The following is an 18,467-nucleotide window of genomic DNA, read 5'->3' as shown; positions in this document are numbered from 1 at the left end:
AGATGAAGCGTTGGCAGGCCCCTCGCAAACAAGCAACCCCCTGATGACTTCAAGGAGCACCAAGCCCTGCTCAAAAGGGTGGCTGCCAACCTAAACTTGGAGGTCAAAGAGCTATTGGAGGAGTCCAACCTCTTTAATGTCATGCCCTTCTCCACCCCAGCCCAGGTCACATTACCTGTCCACCCAGGGGTCCTAAAACTTGCTAAGTCTGTGTGATTAAACCCTCTCTTCCATTCCGCCTACTTCCAAGAAGGAGGAAAAGAAGTACTATGTCCCAGCAAAGGGATTTGAGTACCTGTGCATCCCCCTCCAGCGGGGGTCCCTGGTCATGTCTGCTGTCAACAAAAGGCCCAGACAGGGCCAGGTGAACAGCACACCGAAAAATAAAGATGCCAAGAGGCTGGACTTGTTTGACAGGAAAATTTATTTGACAGCCATCCTGCAATTTTGGGTGTTTAACCATCAGGCCCTACTAGGCACATACAACTTCAGCCTGTGGGACTCCATCAGCAAGTTCAAGGAGGGCCTCCCACAGGACTGAACCCAGGAGTTCGCCACCTTGGTGGAAGAGGGAAAAGTGGTGATGAGGGGCACCTTCCAGATGGCCTAGGACGCTACGGACTCGGCAGCCAGGGTAGTCGCTTTTGCAGTGGTCATGAGGTGCAGCTTCTAGTTACAGTCCTCTGGGTTGTCCCAGGAGATGCAGACTATCCTTCAGTTTCCTGTTAGAGGGAGCAGGGTTCTTTTCAGAGCTGACTGATGCATGGCTCCATGGCCTTAAATACTCCCATGCCACCCTCCATTCCTCAGGCCTACACACCCCTCAGCAGGCTAGAAAGCCATTCTGTCCCCCTCCACCTCCGTCCAGGTCATGAGGTATCCCTCGGTCCAGCTCCTACAGAAAGAAGGACAGAGACAAAGGACCTGTTCCTCTGCTCAGCCTGGTTCTTCCGAAAGCCAGAAGCAGGCATTTTGAGGATGCGCCCGAGGATAGTGACCCAGTCACTTCCCAGGATCCACCCCCCTGCTCTTTCCTCAACCGCCTGCGCCCCTTCCGATCGGCCTGGTCGCAGCTGACCTCAGACGGTTGGGTGCTCGGCATAATATCTTCAAGCTACACCCTGCAGTTCATGGCCAGCCCTCTGTCCTACTCCCCCTTCCAGGTCCCTCTTCAGGGACCCTTCTCACGAGCAACTAATCGTTCAAGTGGTCGAGAACCTCGTAAGCCTGGGGGCGGTAGAGGAGGTCCCTCCAGACATGAAGGGGAAAGGGTTCTACTCCCACTGTTTCCTAATCGCAAAAGGGGGCCTCACACCCATTCTGGACCTGCGCTGCCTCAACAAGTCTCTCAAGAAGCTGAAGTTTCGCATGGTCTCTCTGGCCTCCATTATTCCCTCCCTGGATCCAGGAGACTGGTACACCACTCTTGACTTAAAGAATGCATATTTCCATTTTCCTGGGGCACAGGCGTTTTTTCCGTTCTACGTTGGGTCACTGCCATTTTCAATTCATGGTGCTGCCCTTCAGTCTCTTGTCAGCCCTGAGAGTGTTTACAAAGTGCATATCACCAGTGGCCGCTGAGGTGCCAAGGGGTGCAAATTTATTCGTACCTCGATGACTGGTTAATTAATGGCCTTTCCCAGGATCAGGTGCGGCATCATCTCAACCTGGTTTGCTCCATCTGTTGCGACCTGGGGCTTTTAATAAATGAGAAAAAGTCAACTTTAATTCCAGTGCAGTGTGTAGAGTTCATTGGAGGGGTCCTCGACTCTACTGAGACCAGAGCCTTGCTCCCTGAGGCTAGGTTCCAAGCCATGGCAGACCTGATCTCATGTATGCAAGCCCACCCTCCCACCACCGGTCACACATGCCTGCAATTGTTAGGCCATGCGGCGGCCTGCACTTGTGGTCCGGGACGCGCATCTCCGTCTCAGGCCTATGCAGGCGTGGCTGGCATTGGTCTGCATCCCCAAGAGAGACAGCATGGACTGTGTGGTCAGGGTCCCAGACCATGTGCTGTCATCACTCACATAATGACAGAATCCTGCTTCGGTGTTGGAGGGAGTTCCCCTCACAGCTTCTTCCCCGTCAGTAACCTTTGTCTCCGATGGCTTGGACCTGGGATGCGGAGCCCACCTGGGCAATCTCAACATGCAAGGTCATTGGTCGAGTCACAATCACTCCTTACACATCAACGTCAGGGAGCTCAGAGTGGCTTGCCTGGCCTGCCAAGCCTTCCTACCTCACATAAAAAGCAGGGTGGTCCAGGCGCTGACAGACAATACAGCGGCTATGTTCTATATCAACGAGCAAGGCAGAGCCAAATCATCTGCCCTTTGCCAAGAAGTCCTCAGGCTCTGGAACTTTTGTATACAACACAACATCCTTCTCGTAGCCGCACACCTCCCTGGGGCCAGGAATGCTTTGGGAGATTGCCTCAGCATGATCTTCTCGTCTCGACACGAGTGGTCCCTCCATCCAGAAGTGATCAGCATCATCTTCCAGAGGTGAGGGACTCCCCAGGTGGACCTGTTCGCACCCAAGCAGAACAGGAAATGCCATGTTTTCTGCTCCTTTCAGGAGATTGACAGAGGCTCCCTGCCGGATGCTTTTTTGCTCCCATGATCATGGGCTCTGTTATATGCCTTCCCTCCGATGCCGTTTAATTCACAGAGTCCTCATGAAGATCAAACAAGGTGGGGTAATCCTCATAGTGTCAGCTAGGCTGTACCAGCACTGGTTCGGCACATTGCTGGACCTCTCAATTGCTGCTCTGTTACAGCTACCGCTCCTGCCGGAAGTGCTGTCCCAAAACCACGCAGTCTTCTGCATCCGAACCTGGCGGTGCTTCATCTGACAGCTATTTTGTACATGGTTAAAGCTGTACCAAGCAAATTAAAAATTGCATTCCCTAGATGTCTGGAGGGCACTAGCCTTCTGCATTGAAAGGTCCAAGCCATTCCGCAAGTCAATGCAATTGTTCGTTGCAGTGGCCGACAGGATGAAAGGTCATCTGGTGTCCACTCAGAGAATTTCTTCTTGGATCACTGCCTGCATTTGCTACTGCTACGATCAGGCAAAGGTGTCCCCTCCAGCGATTGTCACCGCCCACTCAACCAAGGCGCAAACCTCTACAGCAGCTTTCCTAGCCCAGGTGCCTACCCAGGACATCTATAGGGCAGCCACCTGGTCATCCATCCACACGTTTACATCCCATTACGCACGTACCCAGCAGGCCCGGGACAATGCTGGCTTCAGTAGAGGGATGCTGCAAGCCACTAGACTGTGAACTCCAAGCCCACCTCCAGGTTTACTGCTTGTGAGTCACCTAGAATGGAATCAACATGAGCAAGCACTCAAAGAAGAAAAAACGGTTACCTACCTTTTTGTAGCTGTTGTCCTTCAAGATGTGTTGCTCATGTCCATTCCATTACCCACCCTCCTACCCCTCTGTCAGAGTTTCTGGCAAGAAGGAACTGAGAGGACATAGTCGTTGGCGCCTAATATACCAGCACATGAGCGTGGTACTCAAGGGGGTGCCTCAGCCAACCCTATGGATACCGCTAAGGCAAAAATCTCAGACAACTGCACACATGGGCGCGCACACACCTAGAATGGAAGGGACATGAGCAACACATCTCGAAGAACAGTTACAGAAAGGTAGGTAATTTTTTTTTTCCAGTTGACAATGCCATGGAAATTTTAAGTAGACAGACTGCAAGTACTCAATGGGAATTCTGACATCCATTTAGGATCAACATCCATGCTCTGGGAGGAAAGCATTGTAGGACACTAAATGACATGACTGGTTTTACATTTCACCTGAAAGGCAACAATATGCCCAGTAACTCCTTAACACTGTGACGGGCTCTGGTTCATTACTGATTCAGAGGGGAAGAATGCTGCCTACTAAATCACTAATATAACTTCCTCCAGCTACTGGGTTTTTTTTGTTGATCTCCTGTCCAAGTACTCCGTGCACCTAGCCCTGCTTAGCTTTGAGACCACAGCTGAAGGTGGTTGGCTGCAGGGCTACTCAGTTACTGCATTAGGCTGAAGTTTCTCGTTATGTTGGATTTATCCTGACTTGTACTGTACACAAGCTATTCACATGTCCCATGGAAATAGAGTCCTTTGACAATGCTGGCTATATCAAAGAAGGAATTTTGCAGTAAAACCTGCAATAAAGAAGCTCATTTTGCAGCTGCTTTTGACACAGAGCTCCCTCTAACTAAGGCCGTTCCAAGAAACCAAAGATATGTAATGTTGTTGTGTTAGGGAGAGTTAATAAATTCCCTTTGTGTGCTTTATTGAGATAAGTGAAACACCCTTATAATGGATAACCTTCTAATAGGGCAGGGTGGCGTATGGGATGGTTCCACTTCACCTTTCCCATATGATTTAGGAGAAGTGAGCTCCTGAGTTTGACACATTTTCAGGCTTTCACCTGAGAATTAAATCTTGGTGCAGGTTGAGGACAAATTCCCCTAGTCACCTTACACCGGTGTATTGTCTAATGTCCTTTACAATTTTGGTCTCAAATAGGAAGTCTTATATTTCAAATTGGAGGAGATTTTTTTTACCCATCTCCCTCTTGGGCAATAACAATCTCTTATCAGTCTTAAGAAAGCAATTTTGGGCCAGATGCACAAAGGTATTTAGGCACCTAAATATGCAGATAGGTGCCCAGTAGGATTGTCAACAGCACTTAAGTAGGTTGGGTGCCCAACTCCCATTGATTTCAGTACCTTTATAATCTGGCTCTGTGTCGGCCTAAGGTGATGTATTAAGCCCAGGTAGGCTTATGCAGAAGGGCAGTTGCATTCTTCAGCTTCAGATTCTGCTTTATCTTCTGTAGGCTCCTGCTTCTGGGTAGCTGTGTTGGACGGAAATGTGGTGGGAATCGTGGCTGCGAGAGGCAACGAGGAAGACAACACCCTGGAGCTGCGCCGCATGTCCGTAGATTCCAACTTCCGGGGTAAAGGGATTGCCAAGGCCCTGGGCCGCAAAGTGCTGGAGTTTGCCATGCTCAACAACTATTCTTCCATTGTACTGGGAACCACAGCTGTCAAGATGGCAGCCCACAAGCTGTATGAATCCTTAGGGTTTAAACATGTGGGCATCACTGAACACTACACCCTCCCTGGGATGACGCATTCCATACTTGAGAGAATGTTTTTCCAGCTTCGCTACCACCGCTACCGTCTGCAGCTGCGCGAAGAATAAAAACAAAAGCAAAAAAAAAGTTTTTTCTCCCATCCCCCCAAAATTGCCCTTATTTTGTTTTTCATTGTTTTTGTTTTCAATTGTTTGTTTCGTTCCCTCATTTCATTTTTAATTTGCTTTGTACAGCTTGATTGTACAAAATAAGGATCCTTCCTCGCATGCTGTAGGTGGTGGTGCTGAGGCTGGAAGTACTGCTCTCCTAATGCATACAGTGTTAATGACCTGGCAGGTCAGAGTGGACCTACAGCCTGTTGTTCCAATCTTACCCAGGTACCTACATAAAGCACAGAAACTTACAAACATAATAGTACCACTGGTCTGGTGTACATAGTATTTTTTTTTCCAAATGTAAGATAATGTAGTGATGACATTCATAATACAGTAAGTGCAGAAATATTACTTGAATGCATTTCTCAGTATTTCATGCACCAGTAACTAAAATATGCATTCATCTTACTATAAATTACTGGTTAATAGTTTTCAAAGAAAATGTGAAAAAACGCTTGCTACAATGCATGAAGAGGAAGTGTGTGCACGCACTCAAACACACAGCACTGCCATCCAGGCACTGGTGTTGCACTTTTTTTGGATGTGCCTCATTCTGCCAAATATCTGAAAGAACCTCGGTGCATCCAGTAACCATGACTTTTTCTCCATTCTCATTTTCCTTCCTAAGCCAGCAAACAGACTTGAACCATTTGAACTCTGAGCCCCATTGTAACATATTGTAAAGTAAGATCAAACTTAAATATCTCCTGCGCTGTTCTATATCCATGCATAACCTGCAGTCCTGGGCCAGACTTCTGCATGTGCATTGGAGTTTCTCTTTGCTGCCTTCTGGGTTTGTTTGTTTTTTTGTTTGTTTGGGGTTTTTTTTTAATTTTTTTAAATTTTATATTTGTTTTGGCTTTTGCTGAATGGTGTCATTGAAGCATAATGGAGGCTGCAGTTCCTATGGCAACACATTTGCACATTAATGTGAGCACCAAATCTAAACACTTCAGACAAGCAATGTGTGACAGATAATTGCATTTTGGGAGTGTGCGGGGGGGGAGGGGGGGAGGAGCATACATATTATCTTAACCAGCTGCTGTTTAATAATTATAGATGGCCTCACTGCAGCCTTCCATAAAAGGTAACTAACTGCTTTAATGATGTCAGATTTGTGAATCGTACAATGCAAAAAGCAATGCAAAGCAGATTCGGCATGTGTCTGTACCTAATATGTATGTACAGTGCCTGCCAACAAAAGAATAACCAAGAATACAGCTTCTTCTAGCCTGAAATACCAATTTTTATAACTTATTTAAACAAATAACAACTTTGCATGAATTATGTCGGGGGGAAGATCAGTAGGTTTTAATTTTTAAAATGTGGTATCAGAAATATTAAAAACATTTCTGGTTGCACTTAATTTGGGGTGGGTGATGGGATTCAGCTATCTTATAACCTTTAAAGGGAAACCCCCTTTAAGTTAAGTTCCTGAAAAAAAAAGTTACTATTCTATGAAGTATTATGTGTGTGCGGTGTGGGAAAAAAACCATGATGAAATTGATAAGGGACTGAACGTATGTTACTAACACTTGTAACTATAGTAGAGTTATAGGACTACAACTAGGTAGGAGAGTTTCAGAGAGGAGGAAACAAATTTATCCTTGTCAAATCAAATAGTGGAGACAAGTAAGAAGGGTACTAGAAAGAATGAAAGGAAGACCAGACAGAAGGCTTAACTAATAAGAAGTGGGACAGAACACACATGTGAATTATATTGTGAGGTGGAAACCAAAATGCTAGCCTTTCACTTCCAGTCCAGGGTCTTTCCTGCACTGAGATTCATCAATGTAAAGGTAGGAATTGGGTCCACAGTTCATTAGTTCCTAACTGGCTGGTAGCCTATGGTACTGGCCAGTTAGACTGGAGAGCCAAACTCAGGACTGTCTGTGCAATTCCTGCTTACCAAGGGCGGGAGCATCTCCGTGGGTGCTTCTTTCAATCGGGAAGAAGCCTGCACATACTTAGCAAGTGTTAAGGAGAAAGGCAGCTTTCACAGTAGAGAAACTGGAGCCTAATGAGAGGGTGTGGTTAGTCTCCTGAGCCCACCCTTTTCATTCATTGTCTGCTCTTGCTTCTAGCTAGCAGGGTGGGAGAACAGATTCCAGCCTCCATACGCAATGCCAGGTCAAGGGGCGAGCAGGGTGGGGGGTACAAAGGGGTAGGTGCAGGCACATCCGAGCCAGAAGATTTTGTCCTATTACTCTGTTAAGCAATTCACACTCTCAGCCCTGGATTTCTGCCTGCCTCAATCTATACCATACATAAAATGGCAGTGCCCTAAGGTATATTGTCCCGGTAATAAAGGGAGAAAGTAGATAATGGAGGGCACTATGTCAGGAGACCAAGAGCTTAATTAACACAATTTCTTTGCGGGCTACTATATATTTTTAAAAGTCTTTTAATGCTGTACATTTCTCCTGAAGTGGAGGGTAGGGGTTTTTGTATAGTGTACAGAAATTGGCATAATATTTTCTTGCTGCTTTCAGTGATTTATTAACCTGGGTAAAAATAGACCATTATAAAGTGTTAGCAAACGTGAAAGAAAAAAAAGTTTGTGCCTTTTTAAATTTTTTTTCAGTTGCTGTAGAGTCACCGCACTAAAACCTTTCCAGATAATGAAAATAGCTAGTCTCTTAATGAAGGGGAAAATACATAAATTTAATTGTTGTTTTTTTATTGGGGTGTCTAATTAAAAGAATGTTCTTGGTTTTATTTGATACCTGTGCCTTTGTAATATGCCTCATTCATATCTATGTCATAAGCCAAAACTGGTTCAAATGCCCTAAACTCCCACAGAGACAGAAACACAGTTAAGTCACCAACTTTCTTTAAAAAAAACAAAACAGTTAAATGTAACATTATTATTGTATCTCTTACCATAACACCTTTGATTTGCATAAGCGAGATAATGCTTTTACAATATGCAACTTGGAAGGCGCTATGGGAACTCGGTACTTCTGAACAGGCGGGCAGGGCACCGAAGTTGTAATGACCGGAATCAAGATCCTGCCTCTCAGAGATTTATTGTTGTGCAAATTTATTTCTCTTAATGCCTGTGTGAAGTCACCCCTGCTTTGTCAGAAATGCATTTTGGAATATTTTGTTTGGTGAGAACACCAGGAGCCATTGCTGTCTGTCCTGTTCGCTAGCTTGATCTCCAAACGGAAGTAGTTCTTGCTGAATGTCTTGCTTTCGTTTTGCCAAACCATGACACCAGAGTGATTGGTAGAACTCCTAGTAATCTAAGCCCTGTCTGTGCTGACATTCGCTGGGAACTCTCCAGCTGCTACAGTAGCTTCACCTCTGGTAGCAGGAGTGAGAGTGCTAGTGTAGACCAGGCTTGGGTATCTTTATTGCTGTTTGCTAGATCTCCTTTGAGTATGGTTAGACAACTCAGAGGTTGAAAACACTGGACCCGTCAGTGCAGTCTTAGTTGTTGGACCTGCATCTCTGGGGAAACTTTCCCCAAGCATGTTAATATGGACCCAGCCTTGGAGCCCGATAATCCCCTCTATTTCCTGTAGAATCTCTGTGGACTTCAGGCTACAGACTACTGATGCTTATCCCTTCCCATCAGAGGGCCCAGTTTGGGCCGAAAGGCCAACTCCTGCAGTCCCTTCCCAGGCAAGTCTCCCACTCTGCATAGAGACCGCAAGATCAAAGACTTGTTTGTGTTTTTATCCATCCATAGTCTCAGATTTTATATATTTAAATGGCATCATAAAAGATTAGTTACATCCATTTTTCTCATTGCAAGAACCCCAGAGCACATGTGAGGTGACACTTCTCACCACGAAAACTCCCAGCTTTGCATTATGTATTAAAATGCAGCTTGCTCTTAACCTACTGCTGCTGGAAGCCATATTGCTGGGTGGACTTCTTGTGACAATACCAGTCCTCCTTCATTCTGCTTGAACATTTCTTCGAGTGATGGTCCCTATTGTATTCCACTGTGGGTTATATATGTGCACCATGCGTCCGGAACTGGAGAATTTGAAAGTAGTGTCCGTTGGTCTGCCCATGCTCCCTGGCTTACCTCATGCCTCCAACCAAGGGGATAAATGGCAGGGCAGACCAAGCACCTCTCCAGTTCCTTCTTGTCGCCTCATGGTCCGGATCAGATCCTCTCTGTCTGTAGCTTCAGCTTTGGCCTTTAAAATAGGATTTAGTTTTGTAAATAGTTCTAGCATTTTGTACAGATTTCCCCCAAGGTTCTTGCAGAGTTTTGCTTGAACTAGTCGATCTGCTTACCTGTGTTCTTCCCTAAACTACACGCTTCCTCAGAGGAACAGAGACTCCATACCCTCGATGTGCAGCAAGCCTTGGCCTTTTACCTACACAGAACAAGACCAATCAGGAAATCCCCAGGACTATTCGTCGCTACAATGGAAAGAATCGGGGGACAAGTGTTCTGCACCTAGGGGGTTTCCGAATGGATCTCTAACTACATCCTATTCTGCTATCAACTGTCGAACCTTCCCACCCCGCCCCATGGGGTAAGCTCATTCCACAAGAGCACAAGCAGCGACTATGGCATCGCGTCAGGAAGGGCCCCACCTTGATGGGGTAAAGCAGCCATGTGGAGCTCCATTCACACCTTTACGGGACATTATGCCCTAGTCCAGGGCTCCTCTCCAATGCCTCCTTTGGAATGTCTGTCCTTCACTCAGCCCTAGTGTCTGCCTCCTCGCACCCTCCTCCTGCTGAGACACTGCTTGTTAATCACCCTCAGTGGAATACTAGAGGGCCCATCGCTCGAAGAAAAGGAGGAGGTTACTTACCTGTAACTGGAGGTTCTTTGAGATGTGTGGTCCCTATCTGTATTCCACATCCCGCCCTCCTTCCCCTCTGCTTCAGATCTTCCCTGATCTGGGGTGGAGAAGGAACTGGAGAGGCGATTTGGTCCATCCTGCCTTTTATTCCCTGGGTCAGAGGCATGAAGTGAGCCAGGGCGCATGCGCTGACCAACAGACGCTACTTTCAAATTCTCCAGCTCCGGACACACAGTGTGTGTGCGTAACCCACAGTGGAATACAGATCTTGAAGAACCTCCAGTTGCAGGTAAGTAACCTCCTCTTACTGGCTGTTGTTATTTAACACTGGTATACAGCAGTAAGTGTGTAAGGGGCTATACAAAGACACCGTCCCTGCCCTTAGAAACTCTCAATCTAAGTCTGCAATTGAAAGAACCTTTACAGGATCTTTCCAGGGGGGTTATTCTAACATTGTAGAGAGTTAATTTATGTACTAAATAAGAGACTACATTAAAATTGAATTTTTAACAGTGTTTAGACACCTGTTACTATTCCCTGTCTATGAACAGGCTGTCAATGGGAGAAAAGGGGCTGCCATTTTAGTATTTCCATGCAAGCCCTCCAGACTGATGCACAGTGTGGTGGAACAATCACAGATTCTCTGTGTGTGTGTGTCTCTCATCATAAGGGTTGGAGTTTATAACCACCTTGAGTTCAGCTGGAGAATGTTTTTAAGAAGTACTAGAACTTAGTATTTTACAACAGCTTTGCCACTGTCTGCTTTTCCCATGCATGCAAATGGATTATCCCTGCTCTCTGCCCCATTCTGCACTGTCAGCGTCACAGTTGCAGCTTTCTAGTTAATTTTTATTTTAGTGTCAGGATTCTGTTTTGGTGATTTGTTTGGCGGCCAAACATAGATTTCCTGCCTGCAGCCTTGATCCTACCATGAGCTCCATGTGTGTGGATTCCTGCAGGAGACCTGACTGGGGTCGGGGTCAGGACCAGGATCCTCCTGGCTAAACCCTCCTTGCAAGATCAGGGTCTAATATATTGCATAGTCCTCTTAAAATTGTAAATCACTAAAGGGAAAAATAAATATTTGAGTCACATGTGTCTAATATTAACTTCATTAGCACGTGAGCCCTCCTTGGGAGACACCTGGGCAGTTCTCGCTGAAACAACAGGAGTTGTGTGTCCATGCTAAACTGGGGGGCAGAACCGGCCCCTTGGCGCCTGCTCTGAGCAGTGCCACCTATAAACCATGTGTCTCATTGACATCTAACCCTGAGCAGCAGGAATCTAGGCCCCTGACTCTGCTCAGCTCCATTCAGTGATGCTAAGTGGTTAAAGCAGTACGGAAAGTGGGTTCTAATCTTCTCCAGGCCTCCTCAACTGATATTGTCACAAACTCATGCCATTCCCCCTCTAGTGAAATGGTCAGCACCTGCAGAAGGTTTAGAAATGGCCGCTTTAATCTCCGCTTTGACAGGCACTTCACAGTGCTTCTTGCCATGGGAGCTTTCAGAATTCTGCACTGAGAGGGATGACGCCAGGCTTTCCCCTAGGTTGCTACTGCTACAGGGTATGTACAATATTATTTTTCAATACCACTTTAATGCTTCCTAGGTTCCCCTCTCCATAATTGTATTGCAGTCTCTATTCGCACACAGGACTGTGGGCTCCAGATACTGTTTTTATGCACAGAGTCCTACATGTGTCAGTAGAATAAGTTTCTCCTTCCTAGTGCATCCATGGAACAAAATTATTGGGTATAACTTGTGGGAATGAAACTTAATTCCAAGAACTGTGTTTGTGATTAATTTGTAGAACTAAGTTGATTTTAAAATTGCTAATTAGCAAATATCTACATTAGTTCATTACTTTGCCTGTATGATTTTAAAATGAGTATTTGTGTAACAGCCTGGCATTTTATGTAGTTAAATCTTGTCAAGGGTTGAACAGTTTTTGATTAGTTGATTGTACGGTTGCAGGATGAAGCTTGGTTCTTAAAAGTGCTTATCTGAAATGAAAACAAGAATTTTAACTAAAATGTAAAATACCGTAACAATGTTCTATGCATATGTGATCTTGCAATGTCACAACAACAAATTATTTATTTGAATGGTCACTGAAACGCCATATGAAAGTAGAGTACAATAGCTTATCAATAGCTTATCAATGTAAAAATTAGTGCAACTTCCTTGTAAAGGATCAAGTGGCATGAGTAACATATTAATGTCCAGAGGCCCAATCCTGCAGCCCTTATGCACATCAGTGACAGAGAATGGACCGTGCAAATGACTGGAAGTCAGGAAACCTGGGCTGTGTTCTTGCCTCTGCCAATGACCTGCTGGGTGACCTGAGGCAGGTCACTTTTGCAAAACTCCTTGAGATCCAAGTATTCTTATTACTCACATGAGATGCAGGATTAGGCCTTGGCTGGCTGCTATTCTGAAGTGCACACTTCTAGGGTGCAAACCCATGCAGTGAGGAGCACTCTCAAGTCCCTGTGACTTCAGTTGGAATGGAGGGTGCTCGGCATCTTGCAGAATCAGACCCTTAGATCCTTGTGCTCCCACTGCAGTGGGTGGCAGAATTCCCACGGATTTCATTGGGAGCAGAATCAGGCAATCGGATAAAAAAATCTGATCAATGAAAGTCAGTTGCTTAGATGTTTAGAGAAGGCTGTCACTGTCCTTATTATTGTCCTTTGTAGCGTTGAACCGTATCAGTTCATGATCTGTATCTTCTGCCTTTAAATTTTTCCAGAGTTTATGACTGAGATGCAGATGACTGGATAACTAATCCTTTCTGCAAGGTGTTCAGAATTGCTAGACAAACAAAGGCAAGAGCCAGCTCCTGTTACCTTTGAATTAACAGTCTAATTTTAAATTTGCGCTAAGCCTGCATTTCATTAGAGCCTGGTTTAATGCTATTGACATGCATTCTATTTAAAGTCTAATAAAGGTGTTTTGATTCCAAGCCATCTGGAGTCCTGGGGTTGCATACACTATGCCATATAAAGAAAAAATAATGGATGTGCAATTATTAAATCAGTTTGAAAATGCAAAAGGATCAGTTTCCTTCTTCTCAAACCATACTCACACCAAACCTTGATCAAGAAATCTCACACCCTTGTGTCTGTAGCCAGAGGTTTTTACCTCTCCTCAGTGAGAGGGATATGTATAGATGTTGTATTTTCCCTCTCTGCCACTAAAAGACTTACCTGAATTATCTTTCTAAGCATCTTTAGCTGAAATTAAAATAAGCTAGCATGCAATGTAAACAACTGAGAGTGTAGTTAAAAGACAATAACTTGAAGTCAACAATAAGCTAGAAGTCAACATTTGGAGTGTACAAATCAATGCTTGCGTTGTTTTGCAACATGGATAGTTTTTTGAAAAGGAAAGAGTTTACTGTTAAAGTTTAAATAGTAAAAGGTGGAAGTTAATTAAATCAACAGTGTAACAGATACATAATGCAGTTGTAAATTTCTTTATAAGTAACACATGTTTGAATGTGAAATCAGCAGCTGTAAGCATGATGACTATATACTAATTTTGTTTTCAATATCCTTTAGCCAAAGCTAAGTTTAGACCTTTGCCTTGTATGTATTTTTTTCTTTTCTTTTTTAATAACAAAAGCATCCACTGCGTTTTGGTTGTTCTTATGACTGGGCTGTTATCTTTAAGCAGTTTGTGTGCTTGCGTTATTTTATTAAGGCTAAAAAATCTTCTTGAAACTAATGCAGTTAAGGTAAAATCACTTCTTTGTAGTGTTAAACAGATTGTGTAGTATGCATTTGCAGAAATATCCATTCAATGTCAACTGAAAAAAATTGGGGCTAGATTAGCAGAATTGTTAGTGTCCAAGTGAGTGCTCGCCTAGTAAAAATCATGGGTTATCAGATTTAACATGCTCCTCAATGGAAACTCAGACTCCCCTCAACAGTCTCCTGTTCTGCATCTCTTCATACCTCTACAAGACCAATGTGAAATAAGTCTTGTGTTTTCTATGTTCAGCATGGTAAGTGCTGTACTTTGTAACAGGAAGCGGCTGCAAAACCTTAAAGACGTATTCTCCTATGAACATACTTTAAAACAGCAATAATTACCACTGTAAAGAAAATGAGTGTGTTTGCAAAGACGGGGGGAGGAGAACGGGAAAGTAGTAAATGAAGACATAGTAATGAACACGTTGGCAATCAAGTGCTGCTATTGTAACTGGGGATCAGAGTTAAGTACTATCATGGGCCATTGGTCTTTGAGACTTGAGGTCAGATTGGAAATGAACTTGTTGATACACGATCATCCAACTTGAAGACAATAGAAACACCCCAAGTCTTTATACAATGCAGTATCTTCTTGGTAGAATCTTAAAAGTAAGTTAAAGTAATCCACCATTCCTAGCTGGAGAGGGTTGTCCTTTCAGCAGATAGATGAGAGCACTGTCAAAAGTAGCATAGAGCAGTGTGTCTGTTTCTGCAGTCTCCTAATCCAGTTTTCCGCTACAACTCTGACTCAACAATAGCAGAAGATAGACTAAAAGAATGTACTTTTCTGTGCCAGCACACAATGAGGATAATAAGTGCTGCTGGTAAACGTTCGCATACTGTCCATATCAAAACAAACCAGTTACTACAGCATGTGTCAAGAAATGTTGTACATGCAAGTTACTCCTCAGTACATCTTTAGGCATTGGAGTCCTTGCCTATAAACTGCTACTCAATATAGTGATCTCTCTACTCAATCTTCCTTTAGCAGAGTACGGACACACTATATCCACTCAGCTCTGAAATGAATGCAGCGTGTCTTTAAGAAGAACCAAGTTCGATATTGTAAATGAATGACTTGTAGGTACTTAAGTTCTGTTTCTGATGGCCGTTGTAACTGTGAAAATTAACCAGACCTGCTGTGATAAATTTGGATAAATAAGGTTTATTCGGTTAATTTTTTATAAGTGAAAACTGAAAAGATGAAAGAATTGTAATATGAAAGCAACTGCTGTAAATGTGTGAATGAATAAAATCTAAAACTTACATAAGTTATTTCTAAACTGCATTGCAGTGAAATTACTGACTCTGTTCTTAGAGTACATGAAGTTTCAGAAAATTCGTAAGCTTTTGTCAGTGGTGGAAATGCTGCAGTAAAAATACCAGTTCTCTCTCTCTCTCTCTCTCTCTTCACCCTCCCCCCGCTCCCCCCACTGGCAAATAGGAAATACATGGGTCATACATGCCTCCGTTTTACCATCCCCAGGCACTCGTGGCTCACTGACTAATCCCATCATAGTTAGAAATGTGTTCTTCTGAAGATATGTATTTGGTAAATAGACAGTCACAACTAGGCCTTGTGTTCACACACATTAGTCTGCCAAGACAAGCTTTGCATTTGACAGACTATTGGCTTGGAATCGCATACAGTACAGTAATTAAGAGGAGTTGCTTCTTGAGGCTCTTGCAGATGCCTGTGGAAACTGCTTGAGAATTTGTGCTCAATACTAGAACTAGTGACAGATGTAGCTAAAGCCCCAGCTGAGATCAGAGCCTAATGGTGCAAGGTGCTGTTTATACCCAGGGCCTGAGATAGTTCCTGCTCTGAACAGTTTACATTCTGAACAAAGGACAGAGGGAAAAAAGAGGTGTTCTCCTCATTCTGGAGACAGGGCTATGAGGCACAGAGAGTTTGACCCATATCCTCAGAAGTATTTAGGTTTTAAATTCCATTATTTCAATGGGAGTTAGGCACCTATATACTCTGAGAACCTGGGGTTAAAACCGGTTGCCCAAGGTCACGTGTGGATAGACTCTATATCACCTGCATTCCAGGCTAGTATTACCCCAAGACCACCCTCCCTCTTGTTCCCTTCAATGTCTCTTTTCCTTTTATTTATTTTTTAATGTAGTTAAACTAGCGCAGACAACATACCCATTACAAATCCTCACATTTTTAGGTTGGTGTAGTTGGTTAAAAAGCTGTTTTATCTCCTTCTACCTTAGATACTTACCTGACCCTCTGTCCCTATTACCTGAGTCCCACACAAGCTGCAATGTATTTATCCTCCTAACACCCCTTGCCTGTAGGGAAATGTGAATTAGGGGGGGAAAACTACACAGCCTCTACCCCTTAGTCACACGGGCAGAGCTCAATGCACCGTATAATACAAATAAGCTAAACTGAGCCCCACTGAGGTGACAGAAAACTTCTCCTAAAAGCCGATTTACAATGCCAGGAGAAACTCAACAGCACACTGCCCTGTCAGTGGGGTTGGTCCAAGTGTCTCCTACCACAGGGACATGTCGGTACGGGTACTGCAGTGGGGAGTATGCCACCCAGCCTGGTTAATGGTGTTAAAACTAGCTTTGTGGACGTGGAGGCTCAGGCTAGCTGCCCAAATTAGGCCACCCCCCGCCCCTGGGGCTGAAGTTTCTGCTGGTGCTGCAGGGTCTAGACTATTTTTAACACACTAGCTCGAGTGGAGGTAGTATTAAGAGTCTGTGTGTTTGGGCCGGGGGCATGCTCTTAGCTGCAGTGTAACCATAACCCTAAGAGGTGATTCCAACTTAGTGGGTTCTGCAGTTACTTGCCTTAGTGCTCCTGCTGCCTTGGTAAAATGAGCTGTAGATTCCCCCCCACCCCCCTCGAGTGCTGTGCCTAGATGAAATCCTTGTCTAAATGCTCCCGCTTAAATCACTGCATCACTCACGTGACTTGTTGCTGAGCTTGCATACAAGCAGCTGGTTGGAGCCATGCAATGAAGTGTATTGAGTATGTGATATAAAAAGCTGCCCCCTGGTCTGTGTCTGTATTATACAAGTGTACAACCACGGGGGAGGGCGATTGCACTGCTGTGTCTGAGGTCTCCGTATGGCCATTTAGCGTTTAGCCTGATTCCAGCTGTGCAAATTCCCTCCCCGGGGCAATTATCAGCTGTGCCCGCAGGGCAAGACTTTTTTTTTTTTTGTGCCTGTGCTAAAAAAACAACCTCAAAAACAAACCCTAAAAGGCCTTTGACTTAGTTGTGGAGGAGGGGACTCACGTTTTTTCAGTTTCTGGAGCAGTATCTTTCCTCTGACATAGGCTGTAAAAAATGCTTTGAAAAATTAAATGTGGTGGTTAACCTGTAACTGGGTTCTAAGCCTTTATATGTAAAAAGAAATCCATTAACGTAGGTTGGGGGTGGACAGGCAAGTTCAGAACAGGATTAAAAGCTATCCCAAAGGTTCATCTAACCTTGAACAGAAACGCATGTTCTGTCTCACTCACTTGCACTCTCTCTTTGATAGGCATAACTAAAAGAACATACTTATTTTTGTGAAAAAAAATTACACATCAAAAAATTGTTCATGGGCTTATTGAAAATTCAAATAAAAGCTCTGGTTGGTTTTTGACAAGTGAAAGATTTTCACCTTGTGGGTTTTTGACCAAAACATAAAATACACATTTGTAACGGGGGGGGGGGGGGGGTGAGGGAGGGAAATCCCTCCTTGCCTGAGCAGCTGCCGCTCAGCTGCTGTTGAGGCCCAACCTGAGCCACAGCGCAGCTGTGATTATGGCCAGGTCAGGCAGGAGGCAGGTGCACAGGTGGCTCAACATCCAAATTTGTGAAGGCCTCGTAGCCCTTGCGCCAGCTCCCTTTGCCCCATTACTAGCCAAGGAGGAGGGGTTTTAAAATAACCATGTTGCCCCTCCACAGTTTGCAGTCACTCGGCAGGGGCGTGTGCCACATGTTGAGTGTTGCAGAAATAAGTATGGTCAGAGCGGGGCAGCCACCCAGGGTGGAAAAATGATGCAAAAAAGAAGGGTAGGGGGGCACAAATATGCCTGCTCTCCCCAGGCGCTAAAATGCCTAGTTCTGGCTCCAAGTATTATAGACAGTGTACAACCCCTTGTTACCTTAATAGCCAAACACTTTTGTTTTAGTCTCACAACACCCCTCTGTGGTACAAGAGCACTGCTAGCCCCCGTTTACAGATGGAGTAAACAGGCCCGTAGCTTCAGTGTACATAGGCACCTAATGCCCATTGAAACTAATACTTACCCAACATTACTCAGGAAGTCTATGGCAGAACAGGCCCTTGAACCTGGGTCCCAGCTGACTGCCCTAACTACTGGACCATCCTTTCTCACTGAACCGTAAATGGATACTGTTAGTGTCAAGTGGCATCCTTGGCATGGTGCCGCTTCATAGCATGTAGGGCAATGACGGCAGAATGTTTGACTGATGTCCATGAAATGCACTGCCATCTCTACAGTCTTTCAGCACAGCGGGACTTCAGGACCGCACTGCGGTGCACAGTGCAGGATGCTGGCAATGAACATTCAAATGACGACCAGTGCACAAACACTGGCTAAACAGCAAGGGAGTCATTAAGCTGGTCAGCCCTAAGCAGCAGGCCGTCTGCCAGCTGCATTAGTTTTTTTAACCACC

General features: G+C 44.7%; 1 protein-coding gene across 2 annotated transcripts in view; it reads left to right on the top strand.

The window, feature by feature from the left end:
• NAT8L (N-acetyltransferase 8 like) overlaps nt 1–15,092 on the top strand; it is a 61,479-nt gene extending 46,387 nt beyond the window's left edge. For both annotated transcript variants that reach the window (XM_048849095.2, XM_048849096.2), the window contains exon 3: nt 4,859–15,092. In XM_048849095.2, the coding sequence (XP_048705052.1) occupies nt 4,859–5,226 (368 nt within the window). In that variant the 3' untranslated portion in view covers nt 5,227–15,092. The remainder of the gene's footprint in view (nt 1–4,858) is intronic.
• The last annotated feature ends 3,375 nt before the right edge of the window (nt 15,093–18,467 follow it).

This window comes from Caretta caretta, chromosome 4 (genome assembly GCF_965140235.1).
Source record: "Caretta caretta isolate rCarCar2 chromosome 4, rCarCar1.hap1, whole genome shotgun sequence".
Taxonomy (NCBI): domain Eukaryota; kingdom Metazoa; phylum Chordata; order Testudines; family Cheloniidae; genus Caretta; species Caretta caretta.
The sequence above is the reverse complement of the archived record's forward strand: the minus strand, read 5'-3'. Positions and strand labels throughout refer to the sequence as shown.